Raw genomic sequence first — 24,901 nt, 5'->3', positions numbered from 1 at the left:
TGAAAAAATTACACATGTAGTTTTTGAAATTTTCTACATGTGCATATTTTTATTTTTTTTTTGTTATTGATTTTTTAAAATAAAAATTCGAAAATTATTAATTGTCTGCTAGCTTCAGGATTATAAAAATACTGTGGTGGTAACGTGACGGGGAATTTTAAAATTTTAAAACTTCTTTGTGTAAAAAATAAATTATTTAAGTTTGAAAACTAAATTTTGAAATGCGCGCGAAGTAAAGTTAAATTAAATTGAAAAATAAAAATTAGTGAGGCAATTAAAGGATGGGGTGGGAAATTTGAATAATAAATAATTATTTTAAATCGAACCTAATTTTATTAATCTTATATTTTAAAGCAATAACACGGTCAAGTCCAAGTACAATTATGCGTATTTGTACCCATACATCTAGAGTGTAATCTTACATTGAACGTGACTCAGAAATAATTATGCTCATCGCGTTTTTAATTTAATTTGTTTTTAAAATCAAATTTAGTGTACGTGTTCTCTTTAATTTTTTTTTAAATTACTTGGTATCCAATGAATGTAAGTAAAGAAAGTATTTATCAAGTGGTAAATATTGCAAGTTAAATAAAATAATAATTACGATGATAAATTTTTTAAATGTCTTTTAATGTTTGTTATGTTCACTCTCTTGTCACGTTGATCTTTAGCTCCTTTTTTTATTTTATTGTTTTTGTTAAATAAGTTTTTGTTCGGTTATTGTTTATTATTTCACGAAAATGGCCGCCACATAATAAGGCACACAATTGATGCAACGCGCACTTCATAATAGCGATATATTATACATTTAATAATAATAAACATACACAGTATTTCATATTTTCAATGCCAATAATTCGATGTGCCATTTTTTTATTAACGTTTGTTTTATATTATCATCAAATCGAACATTGTATTTTATTAAACAACTAATGGCACACATTTAAATTTTTCATTTAAACAAAGAAAAGTATTATTGTAAATAAAATAATAAAAAGCACCCGAAGTAAATAAAAAAAATTAAATAACAATGGCCGCAAACATTTTCATTTGAATATTAATTACTGTTACGAACTTTTATTATATAGAAATAATAATAACAATGTGTGATTAATTATTTACATATTCCAATATGAGGTATGCGTTTGTTTTGTTGATGTCGATATGGGATTTTATTTTTATTTTATTTCAAGATATGGATTAATATCTAGTATAATTTGAAAATATTTAGCGCCAGTTTTTCAAACCGGATTTATTTTTATCAGGGTTTAAATTAATACTTTCATATATTAATAATATATTAGATATACCAGCAATAATTGAACCAGGATTAAAAAATAAACCCGGTTTTAAAAATTGGCGCTTAGTTCAAAAAAGCCATCAATGGCAAGACGTAATTCCAAATCAACACAAGAGTTTTTTTTTTTTTTTTTTTTTTTTTTTTTTTTTATTAATCTACAGTAATTAATAATCATCGCTCTATATATTTAATGTTTGTTTGTATTTATTTTTTTTTTATTTTTTAATATTTAATATATATATATATATATATATATATATATATAACATTGTATAACATTTGTTTGAATCATTCATCCCTAATGATTATTATTATTTAGCTTTCCCATTGATGATTTATCAAGCTCTGCTTGCCTATTAGTGACACTTTACATTGTCGTAACCAGCTATCATAAACTACGCAGCTTGCGAAGTTACACTTGCTTCAGTTTATTTATTCAATTAAATTTTTTTCTTTACCTCATTTCCATCTTTACGTTCAATTATCAAATATAATAAACTACAATTCTATTTGCGTTAAGTAAAAAGAAAAAAATCTATTCATCAGCATCGACGTGTACGTCGATAAACATATATTAGATAAGAGCGTCTATTACCTACTTCCGGTTTTACAACTTTTTTTTTATTTATTATTATACTCGTAACAACAATAACCCGAATAATTAATAATCAATAATCAATAATAATGATAACTCTATAAATTGTTATGATCTTATGTTTTTTGTGAGCACTCATCAAATCATTCCTGAGCAACGGCCATTTTCAAGTAAAAAATATGCCATGATAATAATTGATGTTTTGACATCATACTTCACCGTTAACTCTCTTAATCAATCATTCAATGAATATATATCTTAAAAAATAATATTACCCATAATTAATGACGATGGAGATGATATTATAATGATAATAACAATGCATAGGACGATATATATATTTATATATATGTATATTTATTTATATATACACAGAAAAAAATAATTTTTTGGCGCAAGATTTATTATGCACTGAATTGATTTTCAATTGAAGGCAAAAATTTTCTTAAGACTGGAAAAAATTTATTGGCGCGAAAATTTTTTTTTCACTTCAAGAAAAGTTTTCTCGCCCCAAGAAAATTTTTTTAAAAATTTATAATGCGAAAAATTTTTAGCGCCAAGAAAATACTTTTTTTTCTGTGCATGTAAATGTTTCCGGTGTAACATAAATCGATTTAATTAATATTATATTTTGGTGTTACTCGCCCTTTTGTCTTTATCAAGTGACTTACACATTTAAAAAATAAAATATAAGTAATAATAATAATAATAGTAATAAAAATAATAATAACAATGTTATAACAACCAACCATGGTTAATAAATGACATAAATTTCATGTTGTTTAAATTTTTGTAGTGTCACATTTTTTTTTCTTTTATTTTTTTTATCTATAATATTTGCACCTCAAGACTTTAACAATATAACGTTGCATTTAAAAAACGCATTGCTCGACGTATATTACAATATACGTCGTAAAATAACAACTTAACAGCTATTTACAAGAAAAAACATTAAATATTTAATGTGAAAGCTCTCTGATTGATTGCATTGCTCACATGCATGGTGTTTATTTATTTATATTTAAGTGTCGGTGGGATGAGCAATGGCGAAGTAGATTAGTGAACATGATGATGATGATGATTGAGTTTAGTGATGAGTGTCTAAGGACGGTACGTAAGCTTGTTACTGAACAATACAACACGTAGTTCTGCAAGGAATCGGTCCTTCATGTCGGTCGTAGCCATAAAGTGAATGGGTTTTGTATAAATTCGAATGAAATATTAATCCTGGTGGTTTACCAGTGTAACAACTTTCGTAAACTTCAATAGCTTCGTCTATTGGCAGTTTTATATATTGCTGATTAGATGATGAAATCACAGGAATTTCATTGCCACACACATGTGCTGCAGTACTGCGCTCTGGAGTTACCAATCTTGATTTGGACTCATTATCAGACTGTTTTAAATCACAAATACCGTCTTCAATGCTCGAAATACTCTGTACACTTCCACGTGCTAGTCTATAATACTTTCTAACAATATCTAAGCTTACTGGATCGACTTTAATGCAAGACTTATTATTATCGTTATCAATTTCATCTGATTGGGAATTTTCATCATGCTTTTGAAGTACCGGCTTCATATTATTATTATTAAACGGTTCAATGTTTTCAGAGTCCCAGTATTCGAGCATGTCTGGCTCCTCGATACTTCCAATTGAATTTTTCGCACTTCTATTGACCGATTCTTGATAATTTATTCCTTCTTGATCAATATTATTATTAATATTATTTTCTAATTGTATGGTAGTACCACAAATAGTTGTGGATATTAATTTACCATCAATAGACACAACAATCTCTCCCTGTTCATATGTTTTAACCTGATCAATGTTGATCCTCTCAATCTTACGACTAGATTCAACAGATTCTTCAAAACCATTTGTTATTGACTCAATTTTATCCATTTTTGTTATCCGAGAGTTATTGGCAACCCTCATACCCGCATCGCTATCCTTCTCCGTGAATTCGCAATTACCATTTAATTGTTTATTTTTAAGCTTTGCGGCAGCACGACTTTTCTTTCGTTGTTGACGATTAGTCAAAGTAACTCCGTCGGAATTATTATTATTATCGTTATTTGTCGTAACCGCAGTCTTATTCTTTGGTAATTTTTTTTTATTACCCCTCGAGCGCAATTTTTTGCGTGATGATGATGCATTGCCATCTCGAGGAGAGTCGGTTCTTGCGAATTCGCCGCAGCTAGCCGGACGCGACGACGTTGTTACGTCGTACGCGCTGCTATTAGCAGATAGTGCAGGCATGGGGTTGCCCTGCAAGTTTTTTGGCGGCTCGCTGTCTTCCAACTCGTCATCCTCCGTTTCACTATCTTCATTATTGTTATTATTTATTGTCGTGACAAATAATTCTGGTGAGTTGGCACGTCGAAGCCACTGTGTCACGGCATCTGTTATTGGTCGGTTGCTGGAAAAACGCGTTTGACTCTCGAATCCCGAATCTTCGTTGGATGTGTCAGCATTCAGCTGAGCTTGAATAGCGTCAATACCCATGGGCACACCCTCGACGTGAGTCTCAAGATCTGTTTCAAGTTCAGATGTACTTGGATGCTGCTCCTCACATTCTGGACCAGGGGTCGGTTCACGAACCAATTTTGTACTTTTGTACTTCTTCTTAGGCACGTTGTTTTTAGGTAAAATTTCTTTGTTCGGTAACCGCTGAATCACAGGCGTATCGCGTGAATCGTTTGTTCCTACAGACTTAACAGTACCATTGGACAGTCGATCACAGTCTTCATTTCCGTTTGGCACAATCGTATCCACTGGATTTTGAATTGGTATATCCGTGGAATTGTCTTCGAGCTTATCAATTATGTCATTAAAGTCAGCGCACGTGACGTCTACACCGATTTCAGTTTCTTGAGTTTCATTACTGCCGTTACCATTAGCAAGGCCATTCATTTGGCTGGACTCATTCGCAATTGCCTCTGTTGCGTACTCGATGTTCGTAACAATCGCAGGTGATTCAGTCGGGGTACTGTGAGCATCTGGAGTAGTTGGTTTACTACTTGATAAATCTATAGAATTTTTAATTTTAAAATCGGAAGGCTGTAAATCGTTACTGTGATTTTCTGATACGACTTTAGATATTGATACTGAATTTACAACAGTAACATTTGAAGTTTGTGAAATAATTTTACTTGGCTTAAATTCAAATTCTTTACAGTTTGGGTTTAACGGACGACTGCTCGTTGGAACGAAACTGTTGTTTATACAACTTGAAGTTTGAACTCCATTATTATCAGCTTCTGAACTGTAGTCTTCTTCTTCTTGTCCGCAATACTCACTGTTATCCTAGAGTTATAAATACTTTCTGTTAATCACTCATTTATTTTTATTCATTCTACTCAATTGTTTTTCATTTATTTTCAATCATTTATTTTATTTTCATCAATGGAACTTACCAGACCAAGAGGTCGTCTTAGTTTTCTTCTGCTCAACTTTTTCTTCCTTCTGCGTCTGGTAAATGCCGTTGTTGTAGCATTCATGTCGTTCGTCCTCATCATTGGTCCGCTCTGAATAGTCATACCTATAAGAAATAAAATTAAATATATGTATAATTAGATCTACTAAAAATATATATATATATATATATGTATGTTATTATCTATGAATAAAATTGTTAGATGATAAATAACAAAAATTAAATAAATAAATAAAAAAAAAAAAAAAAAAAAAAATGAAGGTGATGAAAGAATTATATCTCTAAAGAGTTTAAACTCTTCTCTCTATCTTTCTCACTCCCTCTAGTTATTTTTACTGATCTCTATTTAGGAACACAGCAATTCGCGCCTCTTGCCAAGCAGTTTTCGGCCTCGGATGGCCAATGGAATATTTTAAACATTCAAATGTCGGAATTAAGTGTCGTTTGTTCAAGTCAATGAGCCCGATATTCGTGCTAATGATTAATATGCAGTGCTAAAAACATAACTCTACAACAAATATATAAATAACTATTTTAGCGAAAATAAAATATATATAAATGAAATAAATGATTATATAACTAAATATAATATCAAGTTAAGATCACATATTTGAGAAATATTAAATAAAAAAAAAAGATTAGAGTTAATCAGTCAATGTCTTGTTGCGATACGAAGAATTTTGATTAGAGTGATAACGTGTTCGCCATTAATATTTATGTAGATATATATATTCATAAATAGTTGATATATTAAAGTATATATTAAAACACATGTGCAATCGTGAATGCACGTGGTGGCATATAGATACGAACTGTATCAAAAACGACAGGTCTCACGTCGACTTGTCGATGACTTTTTTACCTTGACCGAAGTTGAGGTGAGACGGCTATAAAACGGCAAGGACGACGATGAACGGGACAGCAGTTGTGAATCTGGACATACCCCTTTCCCCTTGCATCGCGTCCGCACGTTGCTGCTCTCGTTTAACATTAGAAAGAGGTACAATCAAGCAGATTGGACCGTTTCGACATTGCAACGGGAGAAGGAACGGCCGCGGACGCATTTGTCCATCGCTTGAGCAACGTGCAAATAATTTAACGGGGCCGTTATATACGATCGCATCTACATTACTACTGACGACGAGCACCAGCGTCCTCGTCAATTTTCTTTTTTTATATTCAACAATCCAACTGACAAATAATTATTATACAATGACAAGTAAATAACGCACATTGCGAAAGCTCTGCGGCCGAGTTTGTACTTCTCACGTATGCAATGTCTCTTATCGAATTAATAGTCTCTATATTTTTTTTTCTAAAGTGCGCAATCAATAATAACTCATTATACATTTAATCTTAAGTCAATTATTTTAAAGAAATTGAATTATAAATTATGAAATTGATAACAAACCGTTGACATTAATGAGCGCTGGACCAAACATATAGTGACCGGGATACATGTAAGGCTGAGGTACGGGCGGCCCCACATGTGACACATGTAGCTGCTGAGCAAGGACAGTTTCGAGACATGGTTCGCTAGGGAAGCTACTGTCTACTATCACTTCGTCGAAGTTTGCCTGAGGATCCTGCTGATTTTGTGGTTCTGCTGATGAGCTTTGCTGTTGCTCGTCTCCATTCACTGGCTCTTCTCCAGCGACACTTCCTGTCCAACTTGTACTGCCGTTTCCATTCTCCACAGGTTCATCCCCGTTGGTAGTCTCTGGTTCTGTTGGAGTCACTCCGTTCTCATGAATCGTCGGTGGCAATTGTTGATCTACCTGAGGATTCTGTAATTAAGTTATTGGTTTAATAATTTAAAAAAGTATGTTGTTAATTAATATAGGCAAGAAAATAATAAAACATAAACCTGATAATCGACAAGGCAGTACGGCTGCTCGTATTTGGGTACAAAAGCAGGATTTACCCACTCAATTGGTCGAAGTGGTACTGCGTCACATGGCATAGCGGCTAGAAGATTGTGCATTGGTGGACCTGGCATCGGCGGTCCGACGACCATCACAGGATACTCATAATAATAACCACTAGCGTGATCATAAAATGTTCCGTAGCTCATCTGTGCCGGTGGTTCGGCATTTGGAAATTCCTCAAGGCCGTTTTCACGGTAATCAAGTAACTGGGGATCCTCGGTTGTCTCACTACCATCTACGAGTATTAAATATAATAATTTAACTTGTATGTAAGTTAACAATTAGCATGTAATTTACATACCAGCAGTGGAGTGAGAGGCCGACTGACTTTCTGTAGTCGACGGTGTTGCACTTGTGCTGGCATTATTGCCCGACCAAACTTTCTTACGTGCAAGGTAGCCTTTTTTGAAAAGTACATCTTGTCGCGGTGTTGTGATACGCGTGTACTCATTTTCGTCGAAAATAATTTTAGGCTGAGATGATCTTGAGGGCGATGCGCCTGCAGAGTCGCCGTTCGCAACTCCGTTCTCGGTTCTGTTTTTTTGCTCCGAAGACCTCGGGTGAGATGACTTGTGGGTACTTTGAGTATTTCTGGTACTGCTGTCGCGGGCCTTTCGTATTCCATCTTCATCGTCATCGTCACCCGGTGGTGCTGATGGACAGTCTGATAATAACATGGAAAAGTTAAACATTAATATTTATATATGAACGCGCTTAATTATGGACATTACTTAAAAAAGCTTCATTTAGGGGACCACTAGTGTGACCGCCTGAAAAAAAGGTAATTTTTGGGAATTTTTTTAAAAAAAACTACTGCATTGAATGTTTTAATGTTATAAGAACATATTTGTTGATATATAATACATACATGATTAAATTTTTGGACAAAAAAATTAAAAATTCAGCGAGTTATTCGCAATCTCCTGAGGCTCAAAAAAATGTCTCCACTGCTACAGTGACAGCGACCTTTGCAGTAGATGAAAAAAAAACCAAAAAGTTTATTAAACTAGAAGGTATTGTCCGTAACATGACCCTCGATCGAAAAGAAAATTTAAATTTAACAAAATGGCGGTGTTTTTAGAAAAAGTTTCAAATTTCGCGCGAAAATTTGATGGTTTTTGGCCTGGCAAAATTGCATTTTCTATTCGATCGGAAAACTGGAGGTTCGTGGTATAGAGAAACATAAAAAGCAGCTGTAATAAAAATCAAGTCGATCAGATGATTTGTCTTCGAGTTAACTGCGGCAATTTTTAAAAATTTAGTTTTGAAAACCGATTAGCGGCTGCAACTCAAAAACGATTTGAGATACGCACTTTAAATTTTAGTATACTATTTTTGAAGGCAAAAAGAAATGATTTTTAAAAAATTTCACACTAGTGGTGTCCCTTAAATAAATGTAATAAAAAATAAAAACTAAGGTTCTAAAAATAAAGGATGATGTTCAATGTAAAACTAATGTAATCTAAAAGCAAACTATATATATTCATAGTGGGGAATCTCTTTGATAAGAGTTTATGTTAAGGATATTGGATGTTGAAGAACAGTCGTACCGTATTGGTACCTCGCTATTAGAAGAACGTGATGGGCTGAGCCAATCACATGGTTGATTTTCTTCTGTCGGCGCCACTGCATCTTTTCACTAGTTTATTTATTTATTTTAAATTTAAGTTTTACTCCTCCCACTCTCTACTCTTGTTTGCAAAGTCCAAACGGAAAATACTGGACGACGGTGAGTTGAACGGACTTGACGAGCAGCATGTAATGTCCAATGTGGAATGACAGGAAGCCGTAAGTAAGGGGGCAAAGAGTCGTGTTGTCAGTGTGTGCAAGTAAAAGAGTCTGTGTGTTTCTATGTAAGAAGGTAAAATAGAATAGACGACAAGTTTGTAAAGTAAGAGCAATACAATCTGCCGTGGGCAATGCGCGAAACAAGACTGCGCGAGAAGGAGCTTGGGACGTGCCGAGACTAGAATAGTCCTAGAATGAGAATAGCACACCCGGTGGAGGAAGAAACGTCGCGTCGAGTTTAATTTATTAATCTTCTCGTGCTGGTGGGTACCGTGGATAGGAGCACACATGTTACTTTTTAACCTGACTCCATTTACCCGGTTACGACTGGAAATTTAATGGATTTCATTGATCGGCACAACCAGACCGAAAACAAACACTGTCAAATTTATATATATATATACAGATATAGATATATATATTAGCATGTGTATTGACAATTTAACAAATAAAAAAAATGTACATTTGAGTTAAAAAGGTGAACGACCAAACCTGCAGCATCTAGCGACTAGGCACTAATCATCACTAATTCAAATCTAATGAAAACAACATGAGCTGTAGTAACTACTGTCTTAGAGAACCGCTTCGATTTTCACCTAGGGATGACTGGCTACCGGGTTCCACCAACACACCCTTCTATCTTTTATCATCATCTCTCACTCGTTCTCTCTTTATCTTTCTTTCGCAACCACCGGCATTATTATACGCGAATATCGAGCAGAAGTGGGAGAAGACTGCGACTGCGCCTCATAAAAACCTCTTTAGCTCGGCAACTGCCTATAATATCTTAGTAAAAAAAATATTAAAAAATAAGACCCAGACAAATCAATTGGAGTAGGCACTCTAACTCTTGTAAATTTTATTTACTCTTTTTAAAATTAAATTTAAACAAGATGGATGGTGCTAAATAAAATGAGTAAAGACGCCTGTCTCTCCATTCCCTCGGGTGTGTTTGTTGAGCCGACCAATTTGGAACGTCTCTAGACCGTTATAGAACACTTAAGACCGTCGTTGTCGAAAACGTGCAGTCTTAAATGAGATTTTAATGTCTAAGATTGGGTGTGTGCGTGTACCAAAAACACGGTAATGCCCTTGACGAATCCTAGTTCTGCCTCTTTGCTCGTCTTCTTTCTCTTTTTAATTTTCACTTGGGTTCTTGACCCAAACCTCGGCTGTAATTGCATACGCTCTTACATGTGCAAAATATAAAAATAAATGTAAACATACGTACAGCCATTACTGAGTAAAAAAAAAACAATAAGAATTGTGCAAGTCTTGAGTAGATTACGTGGTTATTCACACAGATCTATCATTACTACACACATTCATCATTGGTTTATAGCCTATATACTTCAGCGAAATTGCCGGTACAAAATTATTGCCCGTACGCATAACCTACGACAGTTATGAATAGCACGTGAACGCGACCACGAGGCTCATCACATGTCCCATCTAAGTTTCGGACTATGAATACGTCACGAGACCGCTTGAACATGCACTGATGATGAGGCACACCCTATTATTATGTCCGAGTTTAAACAATAAATTTTACATAATCTCGGATTTTTTACTCCGTATCTGCAAAAAAAAATTACATAAATTTACTATCTCCAAATAATATAAGAATATATTTATACTCGCGGCACCCTGCTGGAATGGGAAAATAAAAATTAACAAATGTTACGCAATCTTGTCGTCTACGCCGTTTGTGACATTCATAGATATATACTGTCGAGATATGAATTTATTTGTGTGTAGTTATTTATATATGTATACGCGTGCATGTGTATAAATTTAAACACATATTACAGGAAAATGTTAAATGTTAACTGATAGTCTCAGGAGTCCATTGCCACTCTACATATTTAATATATATATTTCTTCATTTCCCATTTGATTAACTATTCTATAAGACTTTCACAGCAGTCTCGAACTCAACGCGTATCGATTCGCCCCCGTGACTCCAGTTTGCTTCGAACGATATTCTATATACATATACATATATATAGAAATTTTATATTTTTAATTCAAGACTCAAGTCATAAAAGACCTGGAAAACAATATTGCCAATTAATTTTCAATGGAGCGGAGTAGAAAAATAAAAATACTTTAATAGAATTATAATTTAAGAAATTATCATCCAGAAATAATAATGATGTACAATCAGGGAGACTGTTATCTATGGTGGTATCTTTGTCAACAAAATCTGAAGATGTATTTGTATATTATTAGATATGTACATATATATACGTGCTGTATATTATTATATACATATTTTAAGAGCTATCAGAAGGCGACGTAGCAGAGGAAAAATCAGTTGAGGGGTCGAGAGTTTGGATCGATGTCTCAGCCCGTTGTTCCGGAAGAAATATGAGTTGAAGAGAGACAAGAGGAAGAAGAGACTTGTAATAATAAAGTTTTACACACGATCGAATGTATGTAGAAACGTTGATAATAATAACGACAATAATAATAATAATAATAGCGTATTGTTGAGCAATGACATCAAGTACGACACTATTATTTTTTACTAAAATTTATTTGTACGCTCCTGAGTCCCTCTCTCGTCTGATATTCACGCGGACATGGCAACCGTGAGGAGGCTATGAGGGTTGGAGAATCATCTTCACCAGTGCTGCACTAAGCATGCTCGGCTAAAAAAAAGGAGAGACATGACAAAAAAAAATATAAAAATTTCGTTTCATCAGATCTGATCTGATCTTACAAAATAAAATAAAGTTAAATAAAACGGAACCGTTTATCTACGGATAATATATTGATACCCAGATGATATATTCACCAAGTTACATTACACTTCTTCTGACGTAATTTTAACGAGCGAATCGTAACATTGTATTATTACTACAACACACTACTCACTGAGAAGACCAACGATACAAGCAAGTGGGACAAACGTTCATAATCCGAAACGTAACAACTTAATTTATGTCGTTAATGATAGAACGTTTTAAAAAATTTTGTAAATTAATGTGTGAGCGGATTATTTCCTAGAAATTTAATATTTATTTATTTATTTATGAGTGAAGGAACTCACCAGCGATGTTCAATGTTCTCCATCGTGTTTTACGTTTGTAACCTTTGCCCATGTCTCGTGGTGGAGATTGAGACCGGGCTGGTCTCTCTCCTTTGTCACACGGTCCTTCACGATGACCAGCTTTATCAAGGGGAGAATTTTACCAGGGCGGCAGCCCTACGTTGGACATCGTCATTATAATCACACACTATCTCGCTTTTATCATTATTATTATTATTTTTATTAATGTACCTGTTGTTGCTTAATGCAATTACTGAATTAATTAACAGTTTAAATTATTTAAACAACGCTGGTGTTCTCTGTCTTGATACCTTCCTACTAGCTTTCTCGTTCTCTCCAACAAAATACCTCTTTGCTTTTACCTCAATCTATCTATCGGGCAGTTTGGTGTCCTCACCAAGTACACCACAGCGACGTTGCAAGCTGTGCACCCGTGTTAAGCGAATCGCGATCAGTGCGGCCAGATCGTGGGTAAAACGACCCCCCACTTTCTGCCGCGCGGGCGACACATACAACTTGGGAAGACCTGTTGGTGTGTCGGGTGCGGCGGAAGAAGCCGAAAGGAGCCGAGCTCGGAGGAGAATTTACTCTCCCCACTAAGCACAGAGGAGTCACACACACAGCTGTGACTCTCTGTACATGAAAAATTCTGAGAATCCGATCTCAGCCGAAGCATACAGCGGGAAAAATAATAATAATAATAATAATAATATAAAATATAAAAATATAATAATAATATAAAATAATATAAAATAAATTCGAATTTTTTTTTTTAAATAAATTTTTATTTAAAAAAAAAATTTTTTTTTTTTTTTTCAGGATTAAATTATTGTAAAACAATAAATTATAAATATTATGATTCTTGCTAGTAAATATTACTAGCGAGAATGGCGATTGATAATTATTACACCGGTAATTCTCAAACGCAGCTTTTATAATAGTTCTTATGAACTACGGGTAATCGTGGAAACAGTCAAGTGGAGTGAGCGACTACTTTGGAAGCATAAGCTCCGTCGTCGAGTCCTCACTGATACAAATTTTTTTTTCTTTCAAATTTTTAACTTTTTTTTTTTAATGTTTAAATAAGAGTTCATGTATCAGTACCAGACCATTCCATGCATTTATATATCTATATTTGTGAACATAGATATACACAAGTATAGATAGATACAAATGCATGAAGTGGTCCGGTACTAATACATTTAAACTCTTTTTGCGGCTAAACTATTGAAGAAACGAAAGTGCACCAAGAGACCTTTTTTATAGAGATTTTTATGCTTTAAAAAAATAGTCTCTTATCATTTTTTCGTATCTTCAATAAATAAGCCAAAATTTTGAAAAAAAAGCCATTTTTAGGTTTTTTTTCAGTTTTAAGCTCTCTTCGAGGCTAGGAGATACGAAAGATTACTTATGACACAGCTTTCCACATCACCCCGGAGGTACTGTGTCCTGGCATGCGTTTCCACTTTTTTTACATGGCGGGATCCCCTTGTAGGCCTAAACCATGGTTCAATTATAGCTGAAGGCTTTATATTTACTTTACTAATAAAAAGTAGAGCTGAAGGCTCTAATATTAACAAGTATAAACTAAAAAGAAGTAAAACTTAAGGCTCTATATTAAATATATTATGAGGTAGAAGAGCGGAAGACTAACTTCTACGTGATATTAAATAAATTATTAGCCCATTACACTAAAGCATCATTTGTTTATAACCGAGATCCGAGGCGCGAAAAACGCGCGCGTGTAACTCCTTCGGGCACATTTGTTTATAACCGAGATCCGAGGCGCGAAAAACGCGCGCGTGTAACTCCTTCGGGCATTTAAAGTTTAAAGAGACGCGATTGACTTTAAGAAACTTCGTCATCATTAAAAATTGCTTTTGTGAAGATTATAAGAGCATTTGAATTAGAATGCATCTAACAACTAAAAATTATCATAAAAATAATTTTGGTATTGCATTAAATATAACTGCTTGACAAAAAAAGTTTAGCCGCGCAGTCCCCAATGACTCAATAAGTAAGACAGAGACAATAACAATCGATTGTCGCAGCGCTGTCAATCGGCCGGCGCTGACCGAGACTGTCATCAGCGATACCGTAAGAGTGACAAAGACAGAAGGTATGATGAATGTTACGACTTCTGTCTTACTTATTGATAACAATACTTATTGATAGCCCCGCTCACTTCAGATAGAAAGAATAGAAATATATTTATTTATCTTGATCAATTTTGAAAGGGGTAAATTTTAAACAGTACTAATGACAAGGAAACGTAAAGTAAAAAATACAATGAAAATAAAAAATGAACTTTCAAATGATGAACTGCATAATCAAGCAAATATGGTAGAGATAAAGAATCCAATTGAAGAGTGTATACATACACATATGGATCAACGCTGTAAAACTTCAACTTACGTTTATGAGGGTGAAAATAGAAAATACTTGATGAATTTTGAGAGCCATCAGCTCTACTTTCTATTAGTAAAGTAAATATAAAGCCTTTAGCTATAATTAAACCATGGTTTAGGCCTACAAGAGGATCCCGCCATATAAAAAAAGTGGAAACGCATGCCAGGACACAGTACCTCCGGGGTAATGTGGAAAGCTGTGTCATAAGTAATCTTTCGTATCTCCTAGCCGCAAAGAGAGCTTAAAACTGAAAAAAAACCTAAAAATGGCTTTTTTTTCAAAATTTTGGCTTATTTATTGAAGATACGAAAAAATGATAAGAGACTATTTTTTTAAAGCATAAAAATCTCTATAAAAAAGGTCTCTTGGTGCACTTTCGTTTCTTCAATAGTTTAGCCGCAAAAAGAGTTTAAATGTATTAGTACCGGACCACTTCATGCATTTGTATCTATCTATACTTGTGTATATCTATGTTCACAAATATAGATATATAAATGCATGGAATGGTCTGGTACTGATACATGAACTCTTATTTAAACATTAAAAAAAAAAAAGTTAAAAATTTGAAAGAAAAAAAAAATTTGTATCAGCGAGGACTCGACGACGGAGCTTATGCTTCCAAAGTAGTCGCTCACTCCACTTGACTGTTTCCACGATTACCCGTAGTTCATAAGAACTATTATAAAAGCTGCGTTTGAGAATTACCGGTGTAATAATTATCAATCGCCATTCTCGCTAGTAATATTTACTAGCAAGAATCATAATATTTATAATTTATTGTTTTACAATAATTTAATCCTGAAAAAAAAAAAAAAAATTTTTTTTTTAAATAAAAATTTATTTAAAAAAAAAAATTCGAATTTATTTTATATTATTTTATATTATTATTATATTTTTATATTTTATATTATTATTATTATTATTATTATTTTTCCCGCTGTATGCTTCGGCTGAGATCGGATTCTCAGAATTTTTCATGTACAGAGAGTCACAGCTGTGTGTGTGACTCCTCTGTGCTTAGTGGGGAGAGTAAATTCTCCTCCGAGCTCGGCTCCTTTCGGCTTCTTCCGCCGCACCCGACACACCAACAGGTCTTCCCAAGTTGTATGTGTCGCCCGCGCGGCAGAAAGTGGGGGGTCGTTTTACCCACGATCTGGCCGCACTGATCGCGATCACATACTAAACTCCCCACCATTCGCGAGTTGCCTTCTCCCCTCTTTAAATGCGCGAGCTACACTCTAGACATTGTGACGTAACAGTTTCACTACTTGTACTTGCTAAATGCCATATCATACACTATAATAATTCATTATATTCTTTATCATTTCATACCTTTGACCTTTCATATCTCCTTCGATGTGTTTATGAGCTAATTTTTTAAATCCACTTCATTTTTTTTTTTTTGTCTCCAATACTCATGCAAATAAAAATTTTGAAATTTTTATCCAACGGTCAAATTCAACGCATGCTCATTTGCAAATGGCGCTGTTCTGATAACAAAATATTTTAATTTTTAAATTTAATTATTTTACTAAAACAATATTTTAATTACTTACTTATTTTATTAATTCAAAAGAGAAATTTAATTTCTGCCACTTTTTAATTTACAAATAAATTAACTGAATTTATTTGCGCTTGTCCAAAATATATTTTCATTAAATGATTTATTTAATTGAATTCAATTGTTTTTTTTTTTTCTAGGAATTATATAATGATGTAAATAATTATATAATTTTTATTTTTTTATTTTATTGCGAAGATTTTGAATTTTTGTTGGCTATTTAGTTGCGCATGCGAAGACAGTAAAGTTTGCAGACATTAACAATTTTAAAAATTTCTACATAATAAAATTAAATCTTCATAAAATAAAAATTGAAAATCGCGCGTTTAAAAAATTCAAAAATCAGCTCCTGCATTTTTTCAAATTTTATTATTTTAATTATCTAATTTTTTTATATGCAATTAAAAAATTCTGCTACATTTTCACTCATCCGCATGCGCACGCAGAGTAAAGTGGAGCCGTTTCTATGACAACGAATATTTTTAAATTGGCAAAGAAATTCCCGCCCGGTAATAAAAAGCCGGTTGGATACAGTCTGAGTTAATGTATACTAAAGTAATGAAAAGTTATCAATTTATTTATCAAGGTATTTATAGAGTTTTTTTTTTATTTAAATCATCATTTCATTGTAACAAACTCTACAAGTGTATGGTTTTATTTATTTTTAATTGTTTTTAATTACAACTCCATTATTTCTGACACAATCGAGTTACAAATAATTCTAACCTCCAAATAAATATTTTTTTTCAGCCAGGAAATAGTGAGTTTGACAAATAAAATGCTGAAGATAATTTCATTGGGTGACTGCGAAGCACCGGAGCTTAATTATAAGGCAACAGTCGGGTTTATTGATGACAGACCAGTGTATTGTGATAAAAAAAATCTTTATGATGAAACTCAACCGTTTGCCAAATATACGCGACATTATCCAGAAGTAAATCTTACGCCTGATATGCTGGCAACGCGGGAATCTGCACGGACAATAGGAGCTGGTGATTTGTTTTTACCAGTTGAGGACAGCGCTTTGAAAAAAATAGCAAGTGTTTGGCGGGAGAAAGGTTTAGTCGAAGCGATTCGTATTGCTGCTGGTGAAGATCCGAGAAGAGTTACGAAAATCGTTCATTGGATTGCCACAAGGTTTGTTTTATTTATTAATAATTAACTGGGTATGTGCTGATGAAATTTGTGCTAATTGTCATTGTGAATTCAGGATCACGACGGTGTTAGATTTTATTGAGAGGAAGACGTCATCTTGTGACGGGTTACCTTCTATTGGATCTGGTTCAGTTGCTGATATCGCCGCGACCCGTGACTGGAATACAGCCTTGATTCGTTGCTTGGCCTGGCATCCGCACTGCTCCAGATTAGCTCTGGCGACACGTGATGACCGTATCAGAATATTTTCCAGCGGGACTCAAAGTGTCGCAGTACTCCGACACGGTGGTCAAAAATCCGTGTGCTCAATGAGCTGGAGACCTCATGCAGGTCGTGAATTAGCAGCGGCTTGTTGTGGTGGAGTACTTGTGTGGACCATTGAACTTGGAGCTGCCAGTTATTCTCTGAGTCACGCCACTTTTCTGCGTCAGAGAAACCATGCTCCGGTTACAGGAGTTGCCTGGCATCCACAGGGTGATTTATTAGTATCATGTTCGCCCAACGATCTCAATATTATCGTTTGGGATGTGGCGAGAGAAATAGGGATACCCTTAAAGAGACTAGGGGGTGGAGGTCAATGTATCCTTCGATGGTCTTCATGTGGCGCTAAACTTCTTGCTGCCACATGTCGCACAGTATTCAGGTATGGGATTTATTTATTTTTTTCCTTTTTTCTTCATTTTATTTTTTTCTATTTACATAGAAAAGATTAAGTGAGAAAAAAAAATAAAAAAAAGTAACATTAATAATCACTAATATCGTTGGGAAAAAATTCTAGGGTCTGGGATACGGGAACTGGAAGACCCTGGACAGCTGAACGATGGACGGTTCCTAATGGTCGCGTTGCTGTTGCCTGTTTCGGGCCTCATCAGACACTTTTATTTACATCAACAGAAGATCCAGCCACACTATTTTCTCTACCACTGCAAGATAATATTTTTGATGCACGTGGAGTGACGTCATTTAGCGATACTAAAATTGCAATACCTCTTATTGATTTAACAAAAGTTTTATTTAGTTCAAACACCGATGATGAGGACGGCAATGAAGGCACTGTCGTAGGCGGACGTGTAGTCGCTATGGATTGGGATCCATCTGGGAAATATCTTGCAATATTATTTCAAGACAGTCCATTAGTTGCTTTGTTTAAAACGTCAGTTGGCACCATTTCACGTGTAACACAAATTTCACCAGGTTGTTTAATCACAGGGTTTCCTGGTGAATATCCAAATTGTCTACAGTTTCATCAATATTTGGACAGCGATCAACCGAAAGCCTGTCTGACAATTGCCTGGACAAGCGGCCGTGTTCAGCAGTTTCCCATCGTCGAAAAATCACAGTCTCCCATAAAATGTTATTAACAAAATAAAATTAATATTATAAATAACTTAACACAATTAACTTAAAGTCAATGTACTCAATTCTTTGTTCAATTAATATAAATAACTGTCATATAAATATTATTATAATAGCAAACGAAACAATTTTGATAAAAGTTATATTTAAAATTTTTTTTTCTGGATATTTAACACTCATAAGTATGAGTTTATCATAATATACAAGAAAGAAACGATATGTCTTCACAACTTGGTATCTAATTATACAAAGTCACATGCAGAGCGCACGACTTTCTATTTTTACGCCACTTGACCGTAAGCTAAACGTTGACGCGCGTGTTGTACTCTTTCAAATACAAATGTATATCATCTTAAATTTTTTTTTTATTTTTAAATTTTTTTACTAGATCGTAACTAGTATAGACATTAACTTTTTTTAGCTTAATAACTCGCCAAACATCGTAATATGCGAGATCAAATTTTTTTTATTTTATCTTTCTCTTGCTCTTCTGTTTCTGTATCGTTTCTTTTTTCTTTTTCTTCTTAATATATATATATATATATATATATATATAACATATATACCAAGTTTTTTATATTGCATTCTCACCCGCATGTGTAAAACGATCAGAATCAGTATATTATTTCAACGAGCAAGATACACATGCGGAGACTATGGTATGAACGAGGTTGACAGGTGCCTCGACAAAAAGTTGGGACGACCCCGACTTGGTGTAGTCTATAATACATGTATGTAAAATATAATGTAAGCAGAGAGGGCTGGCAGACCACATGTGCTACTCTATCACTTAACTACCCGTAATGTGACGTACAACCGTCCGTAGCGAGTAAAGCATGTGTTGTATTGAACTATCTTGTAAGAACATGTTCACATGTTTTATGGGGGTTGTCTTCTTGTGTATGTATTTTTAAAAATAAGGGAAAGCAAGTGCATTTAAGATCTATACCCATACCAGGGAACATGAGATGTTGGTCCAACATTTTTCACATGTCATTATGTTTGTGGTCATTGACGTTTATAAACACTAAAAATAATATGTATGTTTTTTTAAAACATTCCGTGACTATACTGTAAAAAATCGGGAGTAAATTCGGATTTTATTTAAATTCAAATTCACTCAGTTATGGAGTTTGTTTTATCCAGTGATTTCGGAGTCTGAATTTTATTCAAATCCGCATTTCAATTCAGAATTTTAATAGGAAAATAAATTCCTGTAAAAGTGAATTTTACTCCAGGGATTATATAAATACTCAATCGGCTCCGCATTTACTCCGGATTTAATTCGCGTTCACTCCGAAAATTTTTTACAGCCGAATTCTTGAGGGCGTATATTTTTTTTTTCATTACCTATCGTTTTGAAATGGATTTAAAAATGTAAAAAAAAAAATTATAAAAATCAGAAGGGTATAGGGTAGAAGTACCATTTGTGGTCGGTACTATTTTTGGACCTTTAATATTTTATTTAATTAATAAAAAAGTAAAAAAACGAATTTTCATTCTAATACAGTAAAATAATTGTCTTTTAACGAATTAGAAAATTTAATTTTGTCATCCTTAAGCGGCGATAACTGGCTATAAATGATACTTTTACTCTATAGTTTAATTTCTACTCCCTTTTGGTTTTCGAAATTTTTTTAAAATTTCAGCTTTAGAATAAATTTACATTATTAGCCGTTTAAAAAAAATTATGCGCCCTTTTGGTTTTAAATTTAAAGCATGTAAAAATATAAGCACTTTTGGAATTAGTGATGCGATATTTTTATATATGTACTTACATTTGCTTATAATTGTTTATATTATAATTAAATATTTTTTTTTTTTTATCTTAAAATTTTTTTGGTTCGTAATCTGGTAGCCGTTAGGCGAATTTATAACACGAATGAATGAAAACGTTGATAAATAAAAATGACAAGTGTAGAATTAGGCAGAATATATAAAAACGATTTTAATAAAAAAAAAAATTAAATAAGATAAAAAATAAAAGATTATAAAAGTGATATAAAAAATTATTTGATGAGAGTAGTAAGAAACTGTTGTTAATAAGTGACGCGTGTACGACAGCTGGTTTTTAAAATTTTTTTCAACTTAAAGTCTCAAGTGCATTGAAAATTTTTCGAGTACTCGAGTGACGAAAGGCCGACAGGTCGAAAAAAGTCTTTTACTTTTGCCTCCAATGGTTAAAAATTATTATTTTTCGTCTTTCCTTCTGTCAAAGAAAAAAAATTAACTATCGCTTCTGTTAATATCAATCACTGGGTAAAAAAAAGTCACACTAAACCCATTGTATAAATTTTTTTCTTACTCTAATCTCAGTGCTAAATATTTATTGTAAACTGAGCAATGGCGACTGTAATGTAATAATTTTATCTTGATGTTAATATTATTTAGAATTAAATATTATAACTTATGGTAAATAAAACTCAAGAGTCCATACAATTTGTACTAATACTTATAACTTACAAGAGGACAACGCACTTGAGTCATTAACTTGTAAGCAAGTAAGAGTTGCAAGAACGATAAAGCTCGAAAAAAAAATATAAAAACCGAGTAGTGAATTTTATAAAGGGACTGGAATGAGATGAAGATGACGAACGATCACACAGATGTTTGGTAGCACCCTTAGTCCCCACATGAGCATTTTGGACCCCTAGTTGAGTTCCAAGTAACTCCAAGTGCATACAGAGTTACAGAGTTTAAAGTTCTGAGTTATCCGTTTAGTTCTCAGCTTCATGTTGTCTCTCCTCCGATATGATAAGTAACGAAGTTCTTCATCAATAGGCTGTAAGCCACGCGAGTGGGCGGCGCAGAGACTTGGTCCTGCATTCCCTTTGGGCCTTCGAACTTCGCTGAAGGGCTGGTGGGGATGAATATCTTTGGATTCGTCTTTTAAATTTATTCTAACGTCGCTGGCTTATCTCGAGTCAGTATACTCGCATCTCTGGATCAGGCCAGTAATAGTCCTGTCAACTAATAACTTTATGACTCCACGTGAGCAAGTGTTTACATAAATTTAACAACAAATATTAATTATTTACACATCGATATGCACGCAGATAAATATTTTGATCATACATTAGACATCAATCGGTTGTCAATTATCGAAAATACCCAGGAATTTGAACGTAACTTTGAAATTGATCAAAATACACCGACGATTGTTGACGGAAGATTTTCTTGGAACATGTCTTCGCCTCTGTCAACCTCGAGTCCAAGTGCCAATGATTGGGACCATTTGTCATCGACGACAATATTTGAATATCCACCTAGTAATCGCGCCACTGCATTAACTATTGGAATAAATTCACCCGGTAGCACTGGAAGTGAAGTAAATACTCCGACATCCTGGACCGGGGGATTTCCAGGAAGTGATTACGGTGAGCAATCCAATGATGAGACAAATGACAACACTTGGGCAAGCCAACGATTGCCGCCTGTCAGCACAGCGTTTTCATTCTCACGTAATTTTTCAAATGGTAACAATTTTTTTGATGAACATGATCAGATTCAGTACCAAGATTTAAACGACTGTCATGAGTATCAAGACAGCATGTATGCTGAAGAATTGCGTCTTGAATTACCGAGCATGCCCATTGAATCGGTATCTTATCTAGAAGACTCACAGGATTTTAGTTGTCTTCAGGCTGTTGATGAATTTGACCTGAGTCTTATTCGCGGAGATCCAACGACACTTTTACCAAATGACACTTCAGCTGGAGCTTTATCGTCTTTTACAAATGATCGTATTGATAATTCTGTTGCTACTTCGACATTTGATCGATACCCTATTGGTCACTTGATGAATAATCAGAGTTTAAATAATAATTTTATGGGTTTTAAACCTCAGCAGGAACAAAATAATCAGGTTGTTGTCACACAGAATGAAGGACTGATGCTGGACAAACGCAACACTCAGACCAAAGGTATTTATTTATAATTTATGTTACTTTATATTTATCTTAAGTATTAATAAATTAAATATTTTTATTATTTTACAGGAAATAAAATTCATAAATGTCTTTGGATTAATTGCGGGTGTGTGTTTGATAATCTCGATGGCTTGGTAAGGCATATAGTGAAACTTCATATTGAGTCTTCTGCTAATAACGGCCACGGCGGAAGGAGATCCCACAAAGATAAAGATAAAGAAGCGGGGTCAAATTCTTCGAGCGATGAATTCGCATGCATGTGGCAGGATTGTCCGAGAATGCGCCCTTTTAACGCGAGATATAAACTACTCATTCACATGAGAGTCCACAGTGGGGAAAAACCCAACAAATGTCCGGTAAGTATTTGAATATCTGCTGATAATTTTTTTTTTTTTTTATGGATATGAACTTCTACTGATGATGAACTTTTGCAGTTCGCAGGATGCAAGAAAGCTTTTTCCCGGCTGGAGAACCTTAAAATTCATCAGAGATCCCACACTGGGGAACGGCCGTATGCGTGTCCGCATCGCGGATGCACCAAAGCTTTTAGCAACAGCAGTGATCGTGCTAAACATCAGCGAACTCACTTTGATACGGTAAATAAAATTTACTTTTTTTTTTTAGTATTGCGTGACTAGTATCCATTAATTTTTTTGCGCTGAAAAAAAATTTACTTTTGTAAAAACATTTTCTTAACTTCATATTTAAGTTGAAGAATAATTTTCTTAAAGAAAATCGAAATTTATTTACGGTACCGTAAAAAAGAAAAAGAAAAAAAGAAAGAAAGGCAGCATCTCAAGCTGAGAAATTTCTCCGACTAAAATTATTTCTAATAAAATTTTCAAATTTTCACACCAAAAATTCCAATATCATAATTTTTAGTAAAAAAAAAAAAAATTCCTATATTTCAAAGTTTATTTTTCTTCCTTTAAATTCTCAAGATTTTTAAAATATAATTTTAATTGTATTTTAAAAATTCAACACATGTTTGACTTATGTCAGCATTTGATTTTAAAAAAATGAAAAAAAGGCCCATGTCAAAATTTAACTATTTTTCAATCTATCTCCCATGTCATCCTTAATTAGGGAACCAAAATTTTCCACTAGAAAAATTAAAATTTTTTCTTCAGTAAAAAAAAATTATCATTTTAACTACAAATATTTTTTTTAAAAACTAATCTGGTAAAAAAAAATAATATATAAATATATAATTAAAAAAAAAAAAAAAAAAAAATTGTGTCATAAACCGGAAGGAGTAAATTTCTTTACGGCAAAAATATAATTATTCATGTGCTACATACATTTTAAATTGGCCTCTTTACTACTTTACTTGTTACACTATTTGATATTAGTCACGCAATGTATGATATTTATCATTATATATCTATATATATATTTAATCTTATGTTTGATAAATCAATCAACATTTCGATGCTATTTTACAAACAGAAACCTTACGCCTGCCAAGTAACTGGCTGCGGTAAAAGATACACAGATCCATCAAGTCTTCGTAAGCATGTGAAGAATCATACAGAGATACCTGGGTCAGTAAATAATTCACAATCACTGAGAAATGTACCGAGCAATCCGTCTAAAGTAAATTGTCAAGATGAGATGAGTATTGGTAGTAAGTGGTCTGGTCTTGATGTCATTGATGATGAACCAGAGTTCGTTCCTTTTGAAACCGTAGGAAGACTACTTGGAGATGAAGAAAATTGCATTGCTCTAGATAGTATAGGTAATAATTTACTTTATAAATATATATAATTGTCATATAAAATAATGTCGTCCTTGTCCTTGTATTTGCCATCAGTCCCATGTTATTTTAGTTGATTTTCATGCTCGTTCTGTTGACTGCCGACAATAATAATAGTAATGTGATTGTACTGGCGTTAATTTACTCCAATCTCAGAGGAGGTTTGCTCGCGACTCATGCTCACTTACCACACACCGAGTCTTAAAATAATATTAGTTACTTTTTTGGAGTCAATGTGTAGTACTAGCATCCATTACTTTTTTATTTTTATAATTTTAACTCTCGTGTACAAACGCACGCGCCAGTTCAGATACATGATTGTACGACTGTAACCACGTGTGTCGCACGCGCTCGCATGATTAATCTACATAAGTTCATTGTCTTATATTTTTTATATACATACTTGTTGTACTTTTTACATCTAATATACATTATTATCAATTATTATCTACTTTACTTTTTTTTTTTCAGCTTACGATAACGGTATCGCTGAATGTCAAGATTTGAATCCAGAAATTGAGCAACAGTTTTTAGATCTCAGTAACTTTGATGAAACTGAATTTATTGACGGATAATAATCATTGATTAATTATCAAGTATTTTTAATGACCTCATATATTAATTTATAT

The 24,901-nt window shown here is 33.6% G+C and overlaps 3 protein-coding genes across 4 annotated transcripts; 2 read left to right on the top strand and 1 right to left on the bottom strand.

Moving 5' to 3' along the window:
• Positions 1-1,457: 1,457 nt before the first annotated feature.
• Positions 1,458-12,571, bottom strand: LOC103570009 (putative uncharacterized protein DDB_G0277255). Of its 2 annotated transcripts, XM_008547595.3 has the most exons (7): positions 12,338-12,571; positions 12,107-12,262; positions 7,565-7,927; positions 7,203-7,498; positions 6,747-7,122; positions 5,316-5,440; positions 1,459-5,205 (listed from the first exon to the last, which is right to left on the bottom strand). In XM_008547595.3, the coding sequence occupies exons 2-7, from the start codon at positions 12,156-12,158 to the stop codon at positions 3,019-3,021; spliced, it is 3,399 nt and encodes a 1,132-aa protein (XP_008545817.1). In that variant the 5' UTR covers positions 12,159-12,262; positions 12,338-12,571; the 3' UTR covers positions 1,459-3,018. The 2 variants fall into 2 exon arrangements, with proteins under 2 accessions (XP_053598458.1, XP_008545817.1); XM_053742483.1 differs by lacking the exons at positions 12,107-12,262; positions 12,338-12,571 and adding an exon at positions 8,814-9,428 and having other exon boundaries at positions 1,458-5,205; positions 7,565-7,915.
• A 3,981-nt stretch (positions 12,572-16,552) lies between these two features.
• Positions 16,553-19,062, top strand: LOC103570010 (aladin). Its single transcript, XM_008547596.2, has 4 exons — positions 16,553-16,662; positions 16,827-17,213; positions 17,287-17,874; positions 18,010-19,062. The coding sequence occupies exons 2-4, from the start codon at positions 16,855-16,857 to the stop codon at positions 18,590-18,592; spliced, it is 1,530 nt and encodes a 509-aa protein (XP_008545818.1). The 5' UTR covers positions 16,553-16,662; positions 16,827-16,854; the 3' UTR covers positions 18,593-19,062.
• Positions 19,063-21,412: 2,350 nt separating this feature from the next.
• LOC103570047 (zinc finger and SCAN domain-containing protein 2) lies at positions 21,413-24,888 on the top strand. The gene is made up of 5 exons (XM_014441960.2): positions 21,413-22,510; positions 22,586-22,872; positions 22,951-23,112; positions 23,966-24,254; positions 24,744-24,888. Exons 1-5 carry the CDS (start codon positions 21,634-21,636, stop codon positions 24,845-24,847), a joined length of 1,719 nt encoding a protein of 572 aa, XP_014297446.1. The 5' UTR covers positions 21,413-21,633; the 3' UTR covers positions 24,848-24,888.
• Positions 24,889-24,901: the final 13 nt, after the last annotated feature.

This window comes from Microplitis demolitor, chromosome 10, assembly GCF_026212275.2.
Source record: "Microplitis demolitor isolate Queensland-Clemson2020A chromosome 10, iyMicDemo2.1a, whole genome shotgun sequence".
Classification (NCBI taxonomy): Eukaryota; Metazoa; Arthropoda; class Insecta; order Hymenoptera; family Braconidae; genus Microplitis; species Microplitis demolitor.
This window is presented reverse-complemented; position numbering and strand designations above follow the sequence as displayed.